Raw genomic sequence first — 19,026 nt, 5'->3', positions numbered from 1 at the left:
ATATATATACAAACTTCCTAAGTGGGCATATTGGGAAACTGTAAAGCTCACTTAGTGTGATGTAAATAAATAAATAAATAAATATACCGTCAGTTCGGAACGATTTCGAGATGAGAAGAACTGACTTCCTATATAGGCTATAATAGTATATAATATACATATATATTTGTACATATAATAATTGCTCGTCTAATGTAATAGGATTTAGACCCTAATAATAATATAATAAAATATATCCTGCAACCTATTGACATATTATTGATGTGTACGCTATTTCATGAATGGTATTTAGTAAAAATTTCCATGTGTTAATAGGACAATAAGCATATATTCTTTCAATAGCCTCTATAATTTGTCATCATTTTCAACATCTAAAAACACTCAAACAAAATTGGACCTTAAAACGCATACAAATTAAATAATATTCTATAAAAATTGTATTAATGACCATATGATCAGGTAAACTGAAATTTTTTCAATGCCTATTAATTCATAGGGCAGACCATTCCTGGGGTTCCGTGGATATGTTCGTCTTATATTTACATTTTTATTTGGTAAAACTGGATGCGGGAGCAGTCGGTAATGAAATGTCAGTAGGTTTATACGCGAGTAAATTGGTGCGTTCAAGAAAAATGCAAATCGCTTCAGAGACGTGGATTACGTTTTAAATATTCAATTTAGTTAAGTTGCTTTAGTGTAAATTACTTTAATATAGAATAGAAAATCATTTATTCAAATAAACTTACATTAATGCACTTTTGAATAGTCATTACATTTTTTTAATCTACCGTTCATTCGGAAAGATGTAATATACAATCATCACAAGAAGATGTCGTTTATTCAAGTTAGTAATTCGTTTTATGGCAATTGCGTAAGGTTTACAATAAAATACCAGAATTCAAGAAACTATGCGTGTTGTCTTTTAAATAATTTTATTATTACTTTACATGTTTAAGTTTAAGTGTGAGAATACAAATAATAATAATATAATAAAATATATCAAGAAATATTAATAACTAGATGTGTACGCGGTTTCATGCACGTTAAATTTCAATAAAAATATAGCCTATGTGTTATTCTGATGCATAAGCTATATTATTGTAAAGTTTTATCAAAATCCGTTCAGTAGTGTTACTCACAAACTTTCGCATTAATAATATTGTTAAGAATTATAATGTAAGTATTATTTAATATTCTATCAATTTGTATTTAGAGACCATATGATCATGAATCGAAATTTTTCTATATATTATTTACTAGCTATTAGCCCCGGCTTCGCATGGGTGTACATGTATTATATATACATGTAAACCTTTCTCTAGAATCACTCTATCTATTGAAATAACCGCTTCAAAGTCCGTTGCGTAGTTTTAAAGATTTAAGCCTACATACGGACAGACAGCGACAGCGACTTTATTTTATACTATGTAATGGTGATTGTTCACACACATAGGAAAAAAACAATAATACAATATATGAAAATCATTTATTCAAATAAACTTACATTGAAGCACTTTTGAATAGTCATTACATTTTTTTAATCTACCTCTCGTAGATGTAATATACAATGGCGAGCTTTTCTCTAACAAATATAGGATAGTGTATTAATTAACTATAATAGATATAGATACGTGAATTTTTTTTTTCGGACTACTCTAACTCTATAGGCCGCAGCTGGCCTTTACAGCTTCACTAGACCCCCTATCGTCTAGTGAAGCTGTAAAGGCCAGCTGCGGCTTATAGAGTTAGAGTAGTCCGAAAAAAAAAATTCAGCGAGTGCAGATGGCACTCCAAACCCGCGGAAGGACTTATAGAGCGGCTGAAGGCCAACTCCCGCCTGACGGATATGACTTTAGTCTGAGAGCACCGCTAGGAGTTCGAACATCGGCTCAGGCCGTCGTAACATCGGTCCCCGTTTGAATTAGACGGGGGATCGATCGGACATATGTGAATCAAAAAGAGGAGATATATAAATTTTCCATTAATATGGACATTAGAATGCCAATTATAATAATTTAAAAAAAACTAATTTAAAAAAAATTGCGTCTCTTAGAGAGTCTCTCACATAACTCTAAATGCGGTCAGATGGGGTTTAATCTGGTAATATATAAGAGTTCTTGACCAAATCCAAGAAGCTTACATCGGTAAGCTGTACGAACTAATCAACAAACGTACCAAGTGGACCGGCTCTCGAATAGTGCAGAAACCAATCAATAGATTAGTTGGGACTGGGGGCAATAAAAAATACAAGTGGAACGCTTGTACAGTCCACAAAATCGTTTCGGTAAATTATATATATATATATTACATATAAATAAAATTGGAGTGTCTCTTTGTAATATTGAAGTAATCGATTTTTACTACATGCATATGAATATAAATACGATACATACACCAAAATATTCTTTTTTACTATTTTTGTCTGTCTGTCTGTCTGTCTGTCTGTTTGATCCGGCTAATCTCTGAAATGGCTGGACCGATTTTGACTTGACTTTTTTTGGCAGGTAGCTAATGTAATATTATTTATATAAATTAAAAACTTTTATTTTAGAAAAGTACAAGTTTCTTGCCACGCGTGATGAAGTCGCGATTCCAATGAGTATTTAATAAGACTACATATTGCGCCAATCCCAAATAAATGGGATAAGGAAGAAGCAGATGATGATAACAAGACTGCGCCGTGACCTAACTAATGATATTTAAAGGTCAATAAATAGTAAATATCGTCTAAAGACGCAGATCATGAGTTCTAATCTGACCAACAGATAACAAAAAATGTGTTTAAGTACTTCTGTCAGTTGTTTAGTACCTATAAAGCAAGCTCACAAAAATTAACACAACGCCATCTAGTTATAAGTTAACCAAATATATAACTAGATGGCTTTGTCTGAATTGTACTTGTTCATTATTGTTAAATAATAATATACAAGAACTAGCTTTATCCCGCGGCTTCGCTCGCGTTATTTTATCCCCTTGGGGTGGAATTTATCAAAATCCTTTCTATCGGGATACCTATATTATAGTAGCTTTATGCATGCAAAGTCTCAGCCCAATCGGTTTAAAAATGACAAAGTTTCATACAAACTTTCATCCCCTATTAGAATTAACCAAATCCTTTCTTAGCGGATGCCTACGTCATAACATCTACCTGCATGCCAAATTTCAGCCCGATCCGTCCAGTGGTTTGGGCTGTGCATTGATAGATCACTATGTCAGTCACCTTTGAGTTATATATATTTATTTACACAATAAAACAGAAAAGCGTAGAAAAATATTTATTCAAATAAACTTACATTGAAGCACTTTTGAATAGTCATCACTTTTTTTTTTAATCTACCGCTCATTCGGAAAGCCTTCTCATCACAAGAAGAACGAGCAAGAAACTTGTGTGTATCTCTTTTAAATAATTTTATTCTTATTTACAATTTAAGTTTAAGTGTGTGAATACAAACTACCGATTAGCACTAATTCAATGAAATAATCAAATAGAAATAATATTTAATACACAACAACTGGTTAAACAATTAATAAGAGGAAATCAGTCATAGTGATTCGAGCAGAGCAGTCCCAATAAGCAGCACCCGTCACGAGTGTGACAGATGAGCCAGCCATCACTGCGCTCGACCATATTTTAGGGAGCCCAATGACCCGGCCCACCACGCCGCCATACGTCTGGACATTTTAGTGAGCATGACTACTCAAAACGAACAATCGATTAACAACACGTCTACTCAATCTAGATAGACATAACCTCAAAATAATGATAGGGACAATAACGGGCCATTGTTCCTTAAACAAACACTTATACAAAATTGATGCTACAGGCAGTCCCCTTTGTCGGGGCTGTGTTGAAGCTGAAGAAACGGCGGCTCACGTAATCCTGGAGTGCACGGCAGTGGCCCAACAACGAAAACAAATCCTCGGAACGGTGAGGTCGCTCCGTGAAGCCTGTGAAGACACCAGCAGTCTTCTGCGCTTTTGGGAGGAACTTGGCTGGCTACTTTAGTAGTCTGGCTCTGCACGCACAACGGCCCGAATGAGAGGCTAATTGCGGAGACTGGAGTCCAACATACATTTACATTTATATTTACATGACTACTCAAAACACCAGACCACGTCATAGCTACTCACAATAGGGTGGGCACACTCCCCTTAAGATGGAAGCAAGTAAAGCTGCCACAACTATATGCAATATACAATATACACTTTTAACTTTGACCCAGGCGCGCTCGCTCTCGCGGCATATATTCAACGGTATAAAGTGAAGATGTACAGCGAGACGTGTCGTTGTACTACCTTGATGCTCTACTTATAAATTATACATAATATATCATCCTGGTTATACCCCTCCGATCGATCACCCGTTCAATTCAAACGGAAATCGATATTACGACGGCCTGAGCCGAGGTTCGAACCCCTAGTGGTGCCCTCAGACTAAAGTCGTATCCGTCAGGCAGGAGTTGGCTTTCAGCCGCTCCATAAGACTTTCCGCGGGTTTGGAGTGCCATCTGCACTCGCCACCTAACGTCCGGTGAAGCTGTAAAGCCCAGCTGCGGCCAACAGCATTAGAGTAGTCCGAAAAAAAAAATCCTTGTTATAATATATCTTCCATCATACTCGTGAACGAGTGCTACTTGTTGGTACTGGTCTAATCACTACGTCTAGTTTTATCAGCGAACTTTCTAGATTAACTTGATTGTTTGTGTTTTTTATATCAATGTTTATTTACTTGGAACTGCTGCTTTCGCAGAAAAGCACCATAGTGATGTGGCACTCCAAAGTCGCGAATAGACTTAAGGAGCGGCTGTAGGCCAACTCCAGTCTGACAGATTTGTGGAACGTTCGAACAAACGTTTGTGTCGCGAACTAGTTTTTCACGCAAAAACCACTTTTAGCGGCTACGTTGGAGGATTATTTACATTGGATCTATATAGCAAGAATTTTAGTCTAAGGACACAGCTATATACCTCGGCTCAAGTATTCCAATTTGAATTGTAACTAACAAACTGCTAATAACGTTTTCAAAACGTATATTACAGCGCGTTCTAAAATTAAACGAGTAAAAAAAAAGTATTTTTTTTTATAAATTTAATTTACTTTTTTTTTTACTCGTTAGATTAATCTTATATATAAAATTCTCGTGTCACAATGTTAGTTACCATACTCGTTGGCTTGACCGATTTTTATGAAATTTTATAAGAATATTCAGTAGGTCTGAGAATCGGGTACTATTTATTTTCCTTTATCACTTAGGGGTCTAAGTGATAAAGGTTGCCCCTAACATTTATTTTTAAATTTTGAACAGTTTATTTTTTTATAATATCATATTAAGAAATGTGTACTCTAAATTTTCACCCTTCTATCACCAACCCCTACAGTTTAATAGCGATTTTCATTTATATGGCAGGTAGTAATTTATATAAGAAGATCTCTTTATAATATTAGTGCAGAGTACGTGGACTGTACAATGTAATAATAATAATAATAATAATAATGTTGCCATCTCCTCTCCTTAAGAGGGGAGATGAGAATTTTTGGATAATAATAATAATACTTTATTTGCCAAATGTAGGTAAACAATAAGGTGTTAAAAATATGTTGTTGAGATCCGTACATTAACCTCGTAAGAGGTGTGCAAAATTTCAAATTGTAGGTACAATTAATGTTTAATGAAATAAAATTACTGTACTACGTCATCATACCGATAGTCATTAATCAATTGTCTTTACGTCAATGTATCAGTCAGGAAATCACCAACTGTGTAGTAAGTTTTACCAATCAGTATATTTCTAAGAGCAGTTTTAAATTGATGGATACTACCAATAGATTTTAATGCCCTTGGAAGATTATTATATATTCTAGGTCCCATTCCTAAAATACTATTACACGACATAGCAGTTTTACCCGGAAAATTACACAATTTATCATTATTACGTATTCCTTTGATGTTATTAAAAAGTTCAAGGTTTGTAATAAAAAATATATCTTTTTATAGTAGAGCAACTTCAAATGCGTGCCGTTTTGGTATCTCTAGCTGAATAGAGGGCCGGAGATGTAGGGTGCGGCATACTATATGCACGAGGCCGGATATTGTGGTATAAAGGAAATATTTTATACTAGATTTTGCGTGAGTAGTAGTTCAAGCATATACATAGATAGAATAAGCATGCTAAAAAGAATATTTGATGATTAAGTCATCAAATATTCTTTTTAGCATGCTTATTTTTAAATATCTCTTACTCTATTCAGATATATACTAATAAACGTTAATTTTAAGCGTGCTTTATTTAAAAACTCTTTGTCTACTCAAATATACATTAACATATATTCATTTTAAGCATGTATATTCTTTAATATCTCTTTCTCTATTCAAATATACATTAACATATATTCATTTTAAGCATTTTTATGCTTTAATATCGCCGTATTACCAAAAACCTCATTCATCATGATTCAAAATGTTGACAACGCGTTACACTCTTGTCACAAAAGAGTTTTATAACTAAAAAACGTTAATTTTAAGAATGCTTTATTTAATAAACTTTTAAATATAAAGTATAATTAATTTTACAATAAGATAATAATAATAATAATAATAATAATAAAACTCTTTATTGTGCATAAAAGAAACAAATAATTACAAAAAGGAAATAAAAAAAAAACTTTCGAACAGCCCAGAACCGATCATCGGATATGCAAACAAAAGGCGGCCCACCGAAAGTATCGCTTAAAGCAATCTTGTTACAGACAACCTGGGTGTGGTATATGAAATAGAAGCATTGGGTAAATTCCATGGGAAGGTAGGTGGCGCACTATAAAAAAGAGTTAGATATTATATGAATACTAAATATACATATATACAAATAAGATCATCAATCCGCATTACTAACAATCCCCTCTCCCCCCCGAATATATATATATATATATATATATATATATATATATATATATATATATATATATATATATATATATATATACATATACACATAGACACACACATACATATACATAAATAGAATATATAATTAATTACATGTCTTACAAAAAGTAACAGAACAGGACATTACATTAGAAAGATTTTTAATTGGAGAGAAATATGAGATTTTACTAGTTTTTTATATAAATGGACTGGGAGAGAAAGTTTTTACTAGTTTTTAAAAATGGCAGATCTGATAGAAACTGGCAAGGAGTTCCAAAGACGGATAGCCTGGACAGTGAAGGATTGGGAAAAGAAGTTAGTAGATACCAAAGTAGTAAGAGGTATATTGAAATTACCCTTAAATAAATTAAATCTGTTAAATCATATGTACTGAGCAAGGTCCATTACTCACTAAGCGATTACTTGAATGACGAGCGTGCATGGCAATAGTTTTCATGTTCGGGGTTTTCATTTAATGTTAGACATAGACACCTATATAAATACCTATGCATTGTAAATAAACTGGATTTAAAAAAAAAAGTAATTAAATTGAGTTTCTTGCCAGTTCTTCTCAATTGGATCTATATAACGAACTGGACGATAGGGAAAAAAAATTCTAATGTAAAAACTTGACGTTCATAAGCGGCTAAAATGTCCTACATGAATAAATGATTTTTGAATTTGAATTTGAATTTGTAACGAACAGACCTATTTTCGCATTTCTAATATTAGTTTGGATATTATTAAGATATAAGTTTAAGGAAACTTGAATATTGTTAAGTCACTGCTTTGTATTTTACCTTTTAGAAAAAAAACGAGATGTGAAGGAAACCCTAATAAAATGTCCCTGCAAGCATCGGCTTTAAGGCACTAGTCTCACACAAGTAAAAATAAATATTGTTAAAAAAAAGATATTAAAAAATTCAGTATACATATATTTGTATTTATTTAAAACTCCTTATTTTTCAAAAACATCAGATCGTCTGTTTTTATATTTGAATACAACGTGTAAGAACTTATGCGTCTTTACTTATGTTCTCTAACATCGTCATTGGGTAAAATCCCTCTCTAAAATAATAAATCCCTAAAATCCCTAAAATATGGTCGAGCGCAGTGATGGCTGGCTCATCCGTCATACTCGTGAACGAGTGCTGCTTGTACGGATTGGTCTGCTCTTATCACTACGACTGATTTAATATTATTGTGTTTTTATATTTGAGCCTAAATAAATTAGTGCTGGTTGGTAGTTATGTATTCACACGTTTCGACTTGTAAAATGTGAACTTACAAGGATTGTTTAAAAGAGCAACACACAAGTTTCTTGCTTATTCTTCTCGTGATGAGACATCTTTCCGAATGAGCGGTAGACTTAAAAAAAATGTTGACTATGCAAAAGTGCTTAAATTAAGTTTATTTGAATAAATTCTTTAATTTTCTATTCTATTCTGTTTTCTATTCTATTTTATTCATCTCTTGGATTTCTTTGATTTGATATCGGTTCCTTTTAATCATGTACATGATAATTTGAAAAGAAAGGGCTGAGTTTCTTGCCAGTTGTTCTTAGCTCGCAAGCACTCCGAACTGATAGAAGATTTGACGTATCATAAGAGTAATAGACCTACATGAATAATGATATTTTGATTTGATTTGATTTCTTCTTGACCAAATTCGAAATCACTACCTATTATAAACGTGCATGGCAATAGTTATTCATGCACGGGATTTTAATGTAATGTTAGACATAGATACCTATGTAAATATACATTGTAAATAAACTGGCTTTAAAAAAAGAAATTCAGTTGAGTTTCTTGCCAGTTCTTCTTAACTGAATCTGTATACTGAACTGGACGGTGGGGAAATATTAATACAAAAAACTTGACGTTCATAAGCGGCTAAAATCTCCTACATGATACATTTGATTTGTACAAATTAATAATAATACTAATAATCTTTTTATTCATAAACATATAGTATTCAATATATTTAGCCCTGGCTTTATTTTTTGCCTCATAGGCTTTGGCTAGCTTTGATATAGGTTAACCTAAAATGAAAAGAAAGACGCCAGTTCCAGAAAATTAGGCCACGATTCCTCTTTTATCTTCTAGAATGTTACCCACAGTACAGTTTAGTGCTATTATGTTTCATACAACGATTTTAACATTCCAGAATAAGCAATAGCTTTGTTAGCTTACTGTTGTAATCCTCTGTAATGGAAATTCTACAACAGAAATCCTTTGAGGTCAAACTGGATACTGTAGTTGAAATATTCTAAATTAAAATAAACATCATGTATTCATAATAATATAATTACGTTACTCAAACCGTTTTTTTTTTGTTAACTGTATTGCATTTTATTTTATCTGTATTTATGTTGTGTATTGTATTTTGTTTGACTTGACTAATGTAATTGTATATCGGTTTTTATTTTTGTTCTTATTATTACAGTGCCTTGTGTATGTGTTCCTTTAACGTAAATAAATTTTTTATCTATCTAATAACAGTAATAATTTCAGGACAATTTTACACAGCGCCATCTAGACCCAAGTTAAGCTAGCTAAAGCTTGTGTTATTAGTACTAGCTTGTGCTAGCTAGATAACTGATACTGATGTATAGATTTTTTTCCCGTAAATACATACATATTAAACATAGGAAACACCCAGGCTGATATAAACATACTCATGAAAACAAATGTTTGTGCCCTGCGAGGATTCGAACCCGCGAAGATTCAGCTAAGAGAAATAAGCACGAAACTTGCATATACGATATACAATTATGCATATAATATCTGTTACAGATTTTTAAATCTGCAGGATTTGAAGAAACTTAATAAATACTTTTTAATAAAGTTTATAATTTATTTAAATTACTTTTGAATATTCATTTTTTTATTCTACCACTGATTCTGAATTTGTATTTGAAGGCTCAGCTAAGATAAATGAGCACGAAACTTGCATGTTGCTCTTTTAGGTATATACAGTCATACATACATACAATACTAATACATTACGATAACTTTACGGAAATAGTTGTTTTTAATACATTTTGAAGTCCAAATTCAAATTCAAAATATCTTTGTTCATGTAGGTCTATTATAGACTCTTATGATATGTCAAATCTACAGTCAGTTCGGAATGATTTTGAGATGAGAACTGACAAGAAACTCAGCTCGTATTCTTTTCAAATAAATATTGTACACGTTTTTAATAATACAGATTCATTTTTAAATTCAAATTTGGAAGAATAGAGCGATTACCAGCATATTTTTTTTTTTTATAACACAGGGGACAAACAAGCATGCGGCTCACCTGATGGTAAGTGATTACCGTCGCCTGCACCTACCGATGCTACTGCAAAAGCGTCATAACCCGAATATTAAGTAAGTCTTATAATTACTTAATTATTCTTCTTTTGATTTGTATATTTAAATCACTTCAATTCAGTCATACCATTGATCTATCGTGAGTGAGACAAGGGCCTAAGGGGTCGAACAATAAATCATGTCAACTTCACCTCGCCTGACCTTCCCAGTAATATATGACTTTCTTTTGTTTTCTAATATACAAGCATCCCTTCAAGTTGTATTACACGATGGCAAATTGCCACGGGCAGTGACTTATACATATTTGTATTTATGTCACAGTCAGTGGCTATTTATAGATACACAAAAAATATCTTCACGGATGGTAAAATAGAAGGGATAGTCAGGGTGCATTTTTTTAATTCATGATTATTTATTTATTTACGTCATATTGAGGTAGCTTTACAATTTCCCTATATGCCGACTTAGGTAGATTGTATACATATAGACACACTTATATACACTATTTACTAATATATAGACACTAATTATAAGTAAAAAAAAATAAAAATAATCCTAATTTTACATACTACCTAAATAATCTACTGCCATCCTACGAAACTCCAGCAAATTACAAGTAAATAAGTCTAGATCTGATCTAACTACACTTTTGAGTGCCAGAGATGTCGGAAGCACAAACTACTGTTCAAAAAATAAATTCGGCCAGCTATCTGTTCTTCTCTCGAGAAATAGACTAAGTACACCGTTGAGTAAACTTAATGTCAGAGAAATCGGAGCCTGTTCGTTCTGTTCTCTGTTCTTCTCCATGGAACATCAAACGAGTGTCGTCTTTGTGCTTGTACGTAATTATGGAATGATGCATCCACCTGCGCTAACGGTACGCTGGCGGGGCTCCAGTGGAAAATAGGATTAGTATGAGGTCTGGTTAGTGGCCCATAGTAAAAAAAATTGCTTAAAACTATATTTTAGGGTGTTAATTAAATATAAGTAAATTAGTTTGATGACAAGATGGTATCCCAGGGAAGGAAAAAGGAAAAGAGGCAGAGCCCACACAAAATGGGATGATGATATTAGGACAGTGGCAGGAGTAATGTAGAACAGAGTGGCTCAAGAAAGAGAAGAATGGAAACATTTGGACGAGGCCTTTGTCGATTGGCAAACAGATCTACAGACATTAAAAAAGATCCAAATAATATATATATTCGTTTTTAAGTTTTATGTTTGTTTTAAAATAATATATAAGTTGATCTGAATAAACGCTATAATAGAATACAATATAAACTTGGTTTACAAACTTTGAAAACATTTTATGAAATGGGGAATGAAAGTTTGTATGGTAATTCATCCTTCGTAATCTATTCATCGCGGACGAAACCGCGGGCACAGTTAGTGTAATATAATGGAAAGTCATTATATGATGGGGGTTCGAATAGTAGAATAATAATAGTATAATTTACAAGTAAATGGCGATTTACACTCCCACGATCCCACGCGGCGCTGTTACAAATTGTGCTTTTAGTGGCATATCGCACCGGGTGTATACATTAGGTTATATTTCATAGTTTTAAAAGAATACAAATAATTATTAAAAATAGTAGTAGTAAAAGTAAAAGTAGTAGTTTTATTATAAAGTGGCAAATTGTCTTATTGAAACAATAAAAATATACATTAGGTTTTATTTTACTAATTTAAAAGAATACAAAGAATTAGAAGAAAAATTGAGTTTGAAATTAAATTAAATTTTATTATAAAGTGGCAAATTTTCTTATCGAAACAATGAAAAGATACATTAGATTTTATTTTATAAATTTAAAAGAATACTAATAATTAGAAGCGTTATTGAGTTTAAATTAAAATTAATTTTATTATAAAGTAGCAAATTTTCTTATTGAAACAATAAAAATATATGATATTATATAATAATAATAATAATCTCAGGACAATTCGCACAGCGCCATCTAGACCCAAATTAAGCTAGCTAAAGCTTGTGTTATAGGTACTAGATAACTGATACAAATACATAGATATTTTTTTAGTAAATACATACATATTATACATAGAAAACATCCAGACCGATACAAACAATCATACTCATGAATACAAATGTTTGTGCCGTACGAGGAATCGAACCCGCGACCATCGGTCGTAAAGCGGTGTGCTAGACCGCTAGACCACCGAGGTCGTCAATTTTTAAATTAGGTTTTACTTTATGACTTTAATAGAATACAAATAATTAGAAGCATTAAGAGTTCCAAATGACAATGAATTTTATTATAGTGCGGTAAGTTTGTTTATGCAAACAGCAAAAAGAAGTCACTTTAAATTTTTAGCAATGGTAATTGAGCGGTGCGTTAAGCGCAGTGCGATCCTAGAGATCAGATTTGCACCCTTTGTAAGGATACTCCACCGAAAGGTAACGATAGTCAAGTTTCTGCACTGAATATTTGTGATATCACACATGTTAAATGTAGCAAAATTAAACAAAATAATATAAATGCATACAGTAGTGAAATATTCAATCGAGTTTCTTACCAGTTCTTCTCAATTGGTTCTATATACTGAACTGGACGGTAGGGAAAAATTTTAAATCATAACGTAAAATAAATATAATAAAATATGTCCTATAAAAATATATGATTTTTTAATATTAATTTGAATTTTGTTTAATTTTTTTTACACTGGTAACCCGTCTCGTCTTCGCACGGGTGTACATGTATGTACAATAACATAAACTATATGTATTATAACATAAACCTTTCTCTTGAATAACTCTATCAATTGCTAAAAACTGCATTAAAATCCATCGTGTAGTTTAACAGATATAAACAAATAGACACAGAAGTGACTTCTTCTTAAGCGCCAGCGTGATCGTGTGAAATTCAAGTTTGGGAGAATAGAGTGATTACCAGAATATGCTATTGTTAGAGCAAATAGTCTAAGCAGTATTCATTTGAAATGGACTTCCGCAAATTATCACCTAATTCGATTAAATATAAATTTATTACACGAACTATCCTAAGTATCCCAGTACGGTAGTGGGGCGAAAGCATTAAATCGATATTGGCACATCTGCTCTCCTCAATGGCATGCAATATAATGCATAATTTGCAGCCGACTCCAGCTGAACTATGATTACGTACTAAATCTATGAGCATGCATTAGATTTCAATAAATGTCTTAATTCCGTCTACTTTTCAGCTTCTTTTTCTATCTTTGCTTTATATAATAAAATGGCAGCGTCGGTGGTCTAGCGGTTTAGCACATCCTTTTACTTCCGATGGTTGCGGGTTCGATTTCTCGCATGGTACAAATATTTGTATTCATGAGTATGATTGTTTGTATCGGTATTTTCTATGTATATTACACAGAAATAATATAATAATTCACACGTTTGGACTTGTAAAATGTGAACTTACAAGAATTGTTTAGAAGAGCAACATACAAGTTTCTTGCTTATTCTTATTGTGATGAGACAGGTCTCTGAAGAAGCGGTAGATTTAAAAAAAATTGTTGATTATACAAAAGTGCTTGAATAAATGATTTTCTATTCTATTCTATTCTATAATGTATATATTGACGAAAAATATATACATCTATGTATTTGTATCAGTTGTCTAGTATTCATAACGCAAGCTCTAGCTAGCTTAATTTGGGCACTAGATCGCTGTGTGAGTGGTCCAGTGATTATTATAATTTTATTATATAAGCATAATGGAATATAAGAATAAACTTTAAAACGTACAATCACCGCTTTTATCTTAGATAGCATAGTTCGAGGCTTTATTATCTATATGTCATATTATGTTATCTATGATCATAGTACATACTATAATCGACAAACCGATATTTTGCGACATATATTTAAATTCAGCGTGGCAGATGGCAAGCCTAGCGCTATTTCTCAAATTAAATCTTAGTTTGATGCAATTATTGCAGAGTCAATAAGAAATGTAAATTGAATATTAACTTATATAGTTTTTTTTGTGCATCGGCCAGATATTACTCTTGACTTTCTGAGTAGAAAATAGAGTAATAATTCACTAGGCTATGACTCTAACAATTTCTCTAAATTGGAATGTTCGTGGTACTTTCAAAACCAGGAGGCTTCTGCACTTCAGGGAGTAGCTTGACTATTCTAGTTGTCTCGGCTCTTCACGCACAATGACCAAAACGAGAGGTTTAATCCGGAAAAAAGTGTCTACTTACCCCTTGCGCCATGCTTTTACTGCAGATTGAAGTTTTATGCGGAAAATAGTGTTGAACTTATGTACTTACTTACACATCTAAATCGTGAGGCGAAAATTTGAGTCCAACTTACTTACCCTTTTACTTTGATTTTGCTTTGGATTGCCAAAGTAAAAGGGTAAGTTTTCTGCTCCTAAGTACATACCTAAGAAATGTAACTTAAATTATCGAGATCTGTCTGTCCACTGCCATGTTTCAATTTCTATATTGGAATACAATTTTAAAAGCAATCTCCTTGGCGGCAAAGATGGGTGCGTGGGTAATCTGTGCAGATGGCTTTGTACAGTTTCCCTGTAAAAAATGAGGTTTCTTTGATTAGAGTTGTATCAGACAGTTTCAATCAAAGAACACCTACATTGTGTTAATCATCTTTCATTAATTTGGAAATAATAATCATCTTATATGTATATAAGTATTTATTATTATATTTAATTCCACGATTATTATTAGACAAATGAAATGAAATGAAATTATTTATCTTGCGATAGGCAAGTATATATAATACATATGTTTAGCCTTTTATTCAGACCTAACATTATTACTATTTTTTGTTGTTGTTTTAACTACATCTATTTTTTTATACTTTACTTCTAATAAGTAGGTACATTTTGTTTAGTTTATAATATTAGGTATTTAATGCCTTAAATAATTAAAAAAAATACATGACGATGTATATGGAGGAACGGGATGTACCTGATACTGGCATTGCTATGCCTACTTTTTTTTTTACGTGTGGAAAATCTTTAAAAGACCGTCACCCCGCCGGTGGGAGGGCGGGGTGGTGTGTGAGACTTGAACTCACCAAAAACCACACGGTGTACCTACGAGCGCTTATGTCGGAGCCAGGAGATTCGCATGTGCATTTCCACCCAAGCTCCGACGGCGACGGCCCGTTCTGTAGATGTTGTAGGGCAGGCCCCATCTCGTTATGACCGACCTATTTCGCCCTACTCCATTGTGGAGGCGTGTGGGTACATGCGCACACCTCCGGGGCCTTTGGATTGGGGGACTGTCTCCCTTAAGGCAGTCACCCCGGCCCCAGTGAGGGATAGAGGGGAACGGAGTTGGGTACGCTCCCACCTCTAGGCCTGGCTCTTCTGCGGCGGAGGGAAGCGGGACGAGTCCACTCCCGCTCCCTTTCCGCCGCCTCCTTCCGCGAGATAACTTCCTCGCAGAAGGAGCTCACCGCCAGCCACGATCTCTCGCTACTCACCATTGCTATGCTAACTAGGTCATCCCAACACTGTGTTATTGTAACCTATTTGTTAAAGAAATAAACATTTTTCATTTTCATTTCATTTTCATCTAATATTTCTTCCTTCCTTCCTTCCTTTCCTTCCTTCCTTCCTTTCCTTCCTTCCTTCCTTTCCTTCCTTCCTTCCTTTCCTTCCTTCCTGACTTTTGCTTCCTTCCAAGCAAAAGTCTTCTAAAATCTTCTCCATTCAGTTCTGTCTTGAGTGATTTCTTGAGTTATTGTGGTCCATAGTTTCCTTGCTGTTTTAATTACTCCTTATCTTTCCATCTTCTTTTCTGTCGTCCTCTTTTCCTTAATCCTTGTCTTGGGTATCAAGTGCTCTATTTATCTATTTCAGCAAACATATAACAGCAATACAGAAAAAGTGAAACAATAAAAATTTAAAATAATTCCAAGCATAGGCATCCTCTAATCTTTTGTTCTACTCTGTCTTCAGTGATTCTGGTCCATAGTTCCCCTGCTGTTTTAATTACTTCATCCTTACATCTTCTTTTTGGTCATCCTCTTTTCCTGTATCCTTGTCTTGGGTACCAAGTAGTTATGATCTTGCTCCTTTTATCCATTCCAGCTCACACCTAATAACAATACAAAAGAAGTAAAAAATTAGAAATAAATTCAAATTCAAATTCAAATTCAAAAATCATTTATTCATGTAGGACATTTTAGCCGCTTATGAACGTCAAATTTTTACATTATAATTTTATTTTTTTCCCTACCGTCCAGTTCGGTATATAGATCCAATTGAGAAGAACTGGCAAGAAACTCAATTGAATTACTTTTTTTTTAAAGCCAGTTTATTTACAATGTATATTTATATAGGTGTCTATGTCTAACATTAAATGAAAATTCAGTGCATGAACAACTATTGCCATGCACACTCGTCATTCAAGTAATCGTTTAGTGAGTAATAGGCTTTGCTCAGTAAATATGATTTAACAGATGTTTTGAATTTATTTAAGGGTAATTCCAACATATCCTTTGGTATCTTATTGTAAATTTTTATACCTATTCCCATAAAAGACCTATTAACTTTTTCTAAACGATACTTGGGGACAGCAAGTTTGTCTTTAAATCTTGTATTAATATTATGAATATTGCTGTTTTTTGGAATAAAATAAAAATTACAATGTTGAAATCATGTCTGATGATTCCTCGTTTATAGGCTAAACACATGTCGCAATATAAGTGTAGATCCAGGTTCCAATACCCTGTTGTTATAATAGAAACACTATTTTGTTAATGTGCTTACTGTTATGGAAGAGATCGCCTTTTAGCGACAAGGCGGCCCATTGTTACCTCTTCGTTTTGTTTATTACTAGCTACTCGCCCCGGCTTCGCACGGGTGTACATGTATTATACATATAAACCTTCCCCTTGAATCACTCTATCTATTAAAAAAAACCGCTTCAATATCCGTTGCGTAGTTTTAAAGATTTAAGCGTACATAGGGATAGACAGACAGCAAAGCGACTTTGTTTACACTATGTAATGATTATGTATATAACTGTATTTTCTGTGAGAGGAACATTAAAGAGTTTTATTAATTAATTCATTCATACGGTTAGTAAATAAATTATTAAAGATACAATATCAGGTTGATTAAATTTCTAATGAAAGCCACTGAAAGTTTTGGAGTTTACTTATGTATCTTAAATATCTATATATCCCTTTCAAAACTGGCGTGCACAATCGTAGACATAAAATATCATTTAAAACTACATTATAATTTCCGATTGAAAACAATTGTATTCATTTGTTCACTTATAAATATTTAATTTAGTACTACTAATTTTTTTTTCAAAAATTTAAGGCAATTTTTTTTTCTTTTTATTATACTTTAGACGCATCGTATTTACCAAAGTCATGGGATGTAATAAAATAATTCAGGTCTGAAAGGGATATATATATATATATATTTAAGATGGCGTCTGTCAGTAAGTGCAAAACGCGCAATTAAGGTAGGCGGTGACACAGAAAATTAATTCTGAAGACGTTCTTCAAGCAAGGGAGGGTTCAGAGGAGGGGCGCCGTGCCCATCCATTGGTATCATTGAGTAATATTAATATATATAATGTCCCTTGACAATTCACATATATTTATAATATCTTTATACATATATATATGCCTGGACAATTCACACAATGCCATCTAACCGCAAGCTAAGCAGAAATTGAGTAGGTACTAGACAACTGATATAAATACTTAAATTAACATTATATTTTGTAAACACCTACATTGTTAGACCTACAATGAGAGTCACTGGCAGTTTTTATATTCTTTTTATCCATATTCAAAATATGATTATCTTTATATAATTTTTATTTTATACTACTTCTGTTACTGCGCTCTGCAATAAAAGACGTCTGTTCAAACATCTACCTATTTTCATTAATTTTTACTTACATAATATACATAAAATATACCCAGACCGATACAAACACTCGTACTCATGGATACAAATGTTAATACCATGCTAGTAATCGAACCCGCGACCATCGGAAGTAAAGCACAACGATTTACTTCCGATGATCGAGCATTCAGTAAACCGCTAATAAGCCAAGGTCTTAATATAACTATATATAATCTTATATCTCATCTGAAAATAGTCCGAACAGTTTCCTATATGTAGGTAGGTAGGTGGACGGTAGGGAAAAACTAAAATTGTAATGTAAAAATTTGACGTTCATAAGCGGCTAAAATGTCCTACATGAATAAATTATTTTGGAATTTGAATTTGAATTAACGTATTATATATTAAAATATTTATATTCTATATTTCTTTTTTTTAAATAACAACTTACTCTGTACAACAATTTATGTTATCTGTTCTTATTATATTATTATCTATGGTTTTTGTCTCTTCCGTTTTTTTTTTCATTAGATCATGTCCACCTTTTATTTTGCTAGTGTGATTTCTGCTAAGTTGAATTCAAAATATAAATTCATAAGTACAACTAAATAATTTCCACAATATTTATCATTATAACTGTCCATTTTCCATACCTGGAAGGGCGCCTTTATTGATGGAAACTAATTGTCCTATTAAGTGGTAATTCAACTCAGGCCTTCCTAGATTCGATACTCGTTTGAATGCGACAGGAGATCGATTGGAATGGGGCTCGATAAAATTAATAAATATTGCCAGTTCATCAAAAGTGCTTCAATGTAAGTTTATTTGAATAAATGATTTTCTATTCTATTCTATTCATAATCATTCATCATATCAGCCCGGAGGACGTCCACTGCTGGACAAAGGCCTCCCCCAAAGATCTCCACGACGATCG

General features: G+C 32.9%; 1 protein-coding gene across 1 annotated transcript in view; it reads left to right on the top strand.

Annotated features, from left to right (window-relative positions):
- Positions 1-7,163: 7,163 nt before the first annotated feature.
- LOC131845454 (homeobox-like protein HDP1) overlaps positions 7,164-19,026 on the top strand; it is a 36,353-nt gene continuing 24,490 nt past the window's right edge. Inside the window, exon 1 of the mRNA XM_059194518.1 lies at positions 7,164-7,263. Coding sequence (XP_059050501.1) covers positions 7,164-7,263 — 100 coding nt within the window. The remainder of the gene's footprint in view (positions 7,264-19,026) is intronic.

The sequence above is a fragment of the Achroia grisella genome, unplaced genomic scaffold (assembly GCF_030625045.1).
Source record: "Achroia grisella isolate CSIRO2021 unplaced genomic scaffold, CSIRO_AGI_Agris_v1 utg474, whole genome shotgun sequence".
In the NCBI taxonomy this organism is placed as follows: domain Eukaryota; kingdom Metazoa; phylum Arthropoda; class Insecta; order Lepidoptera; family Pyralidae; genus Achroia; species Achroia grisella.
Note: the sequence above shows the minus strand (reverse complement) of the source record. Positions and strands in the feature narration are given on the sequence as shown.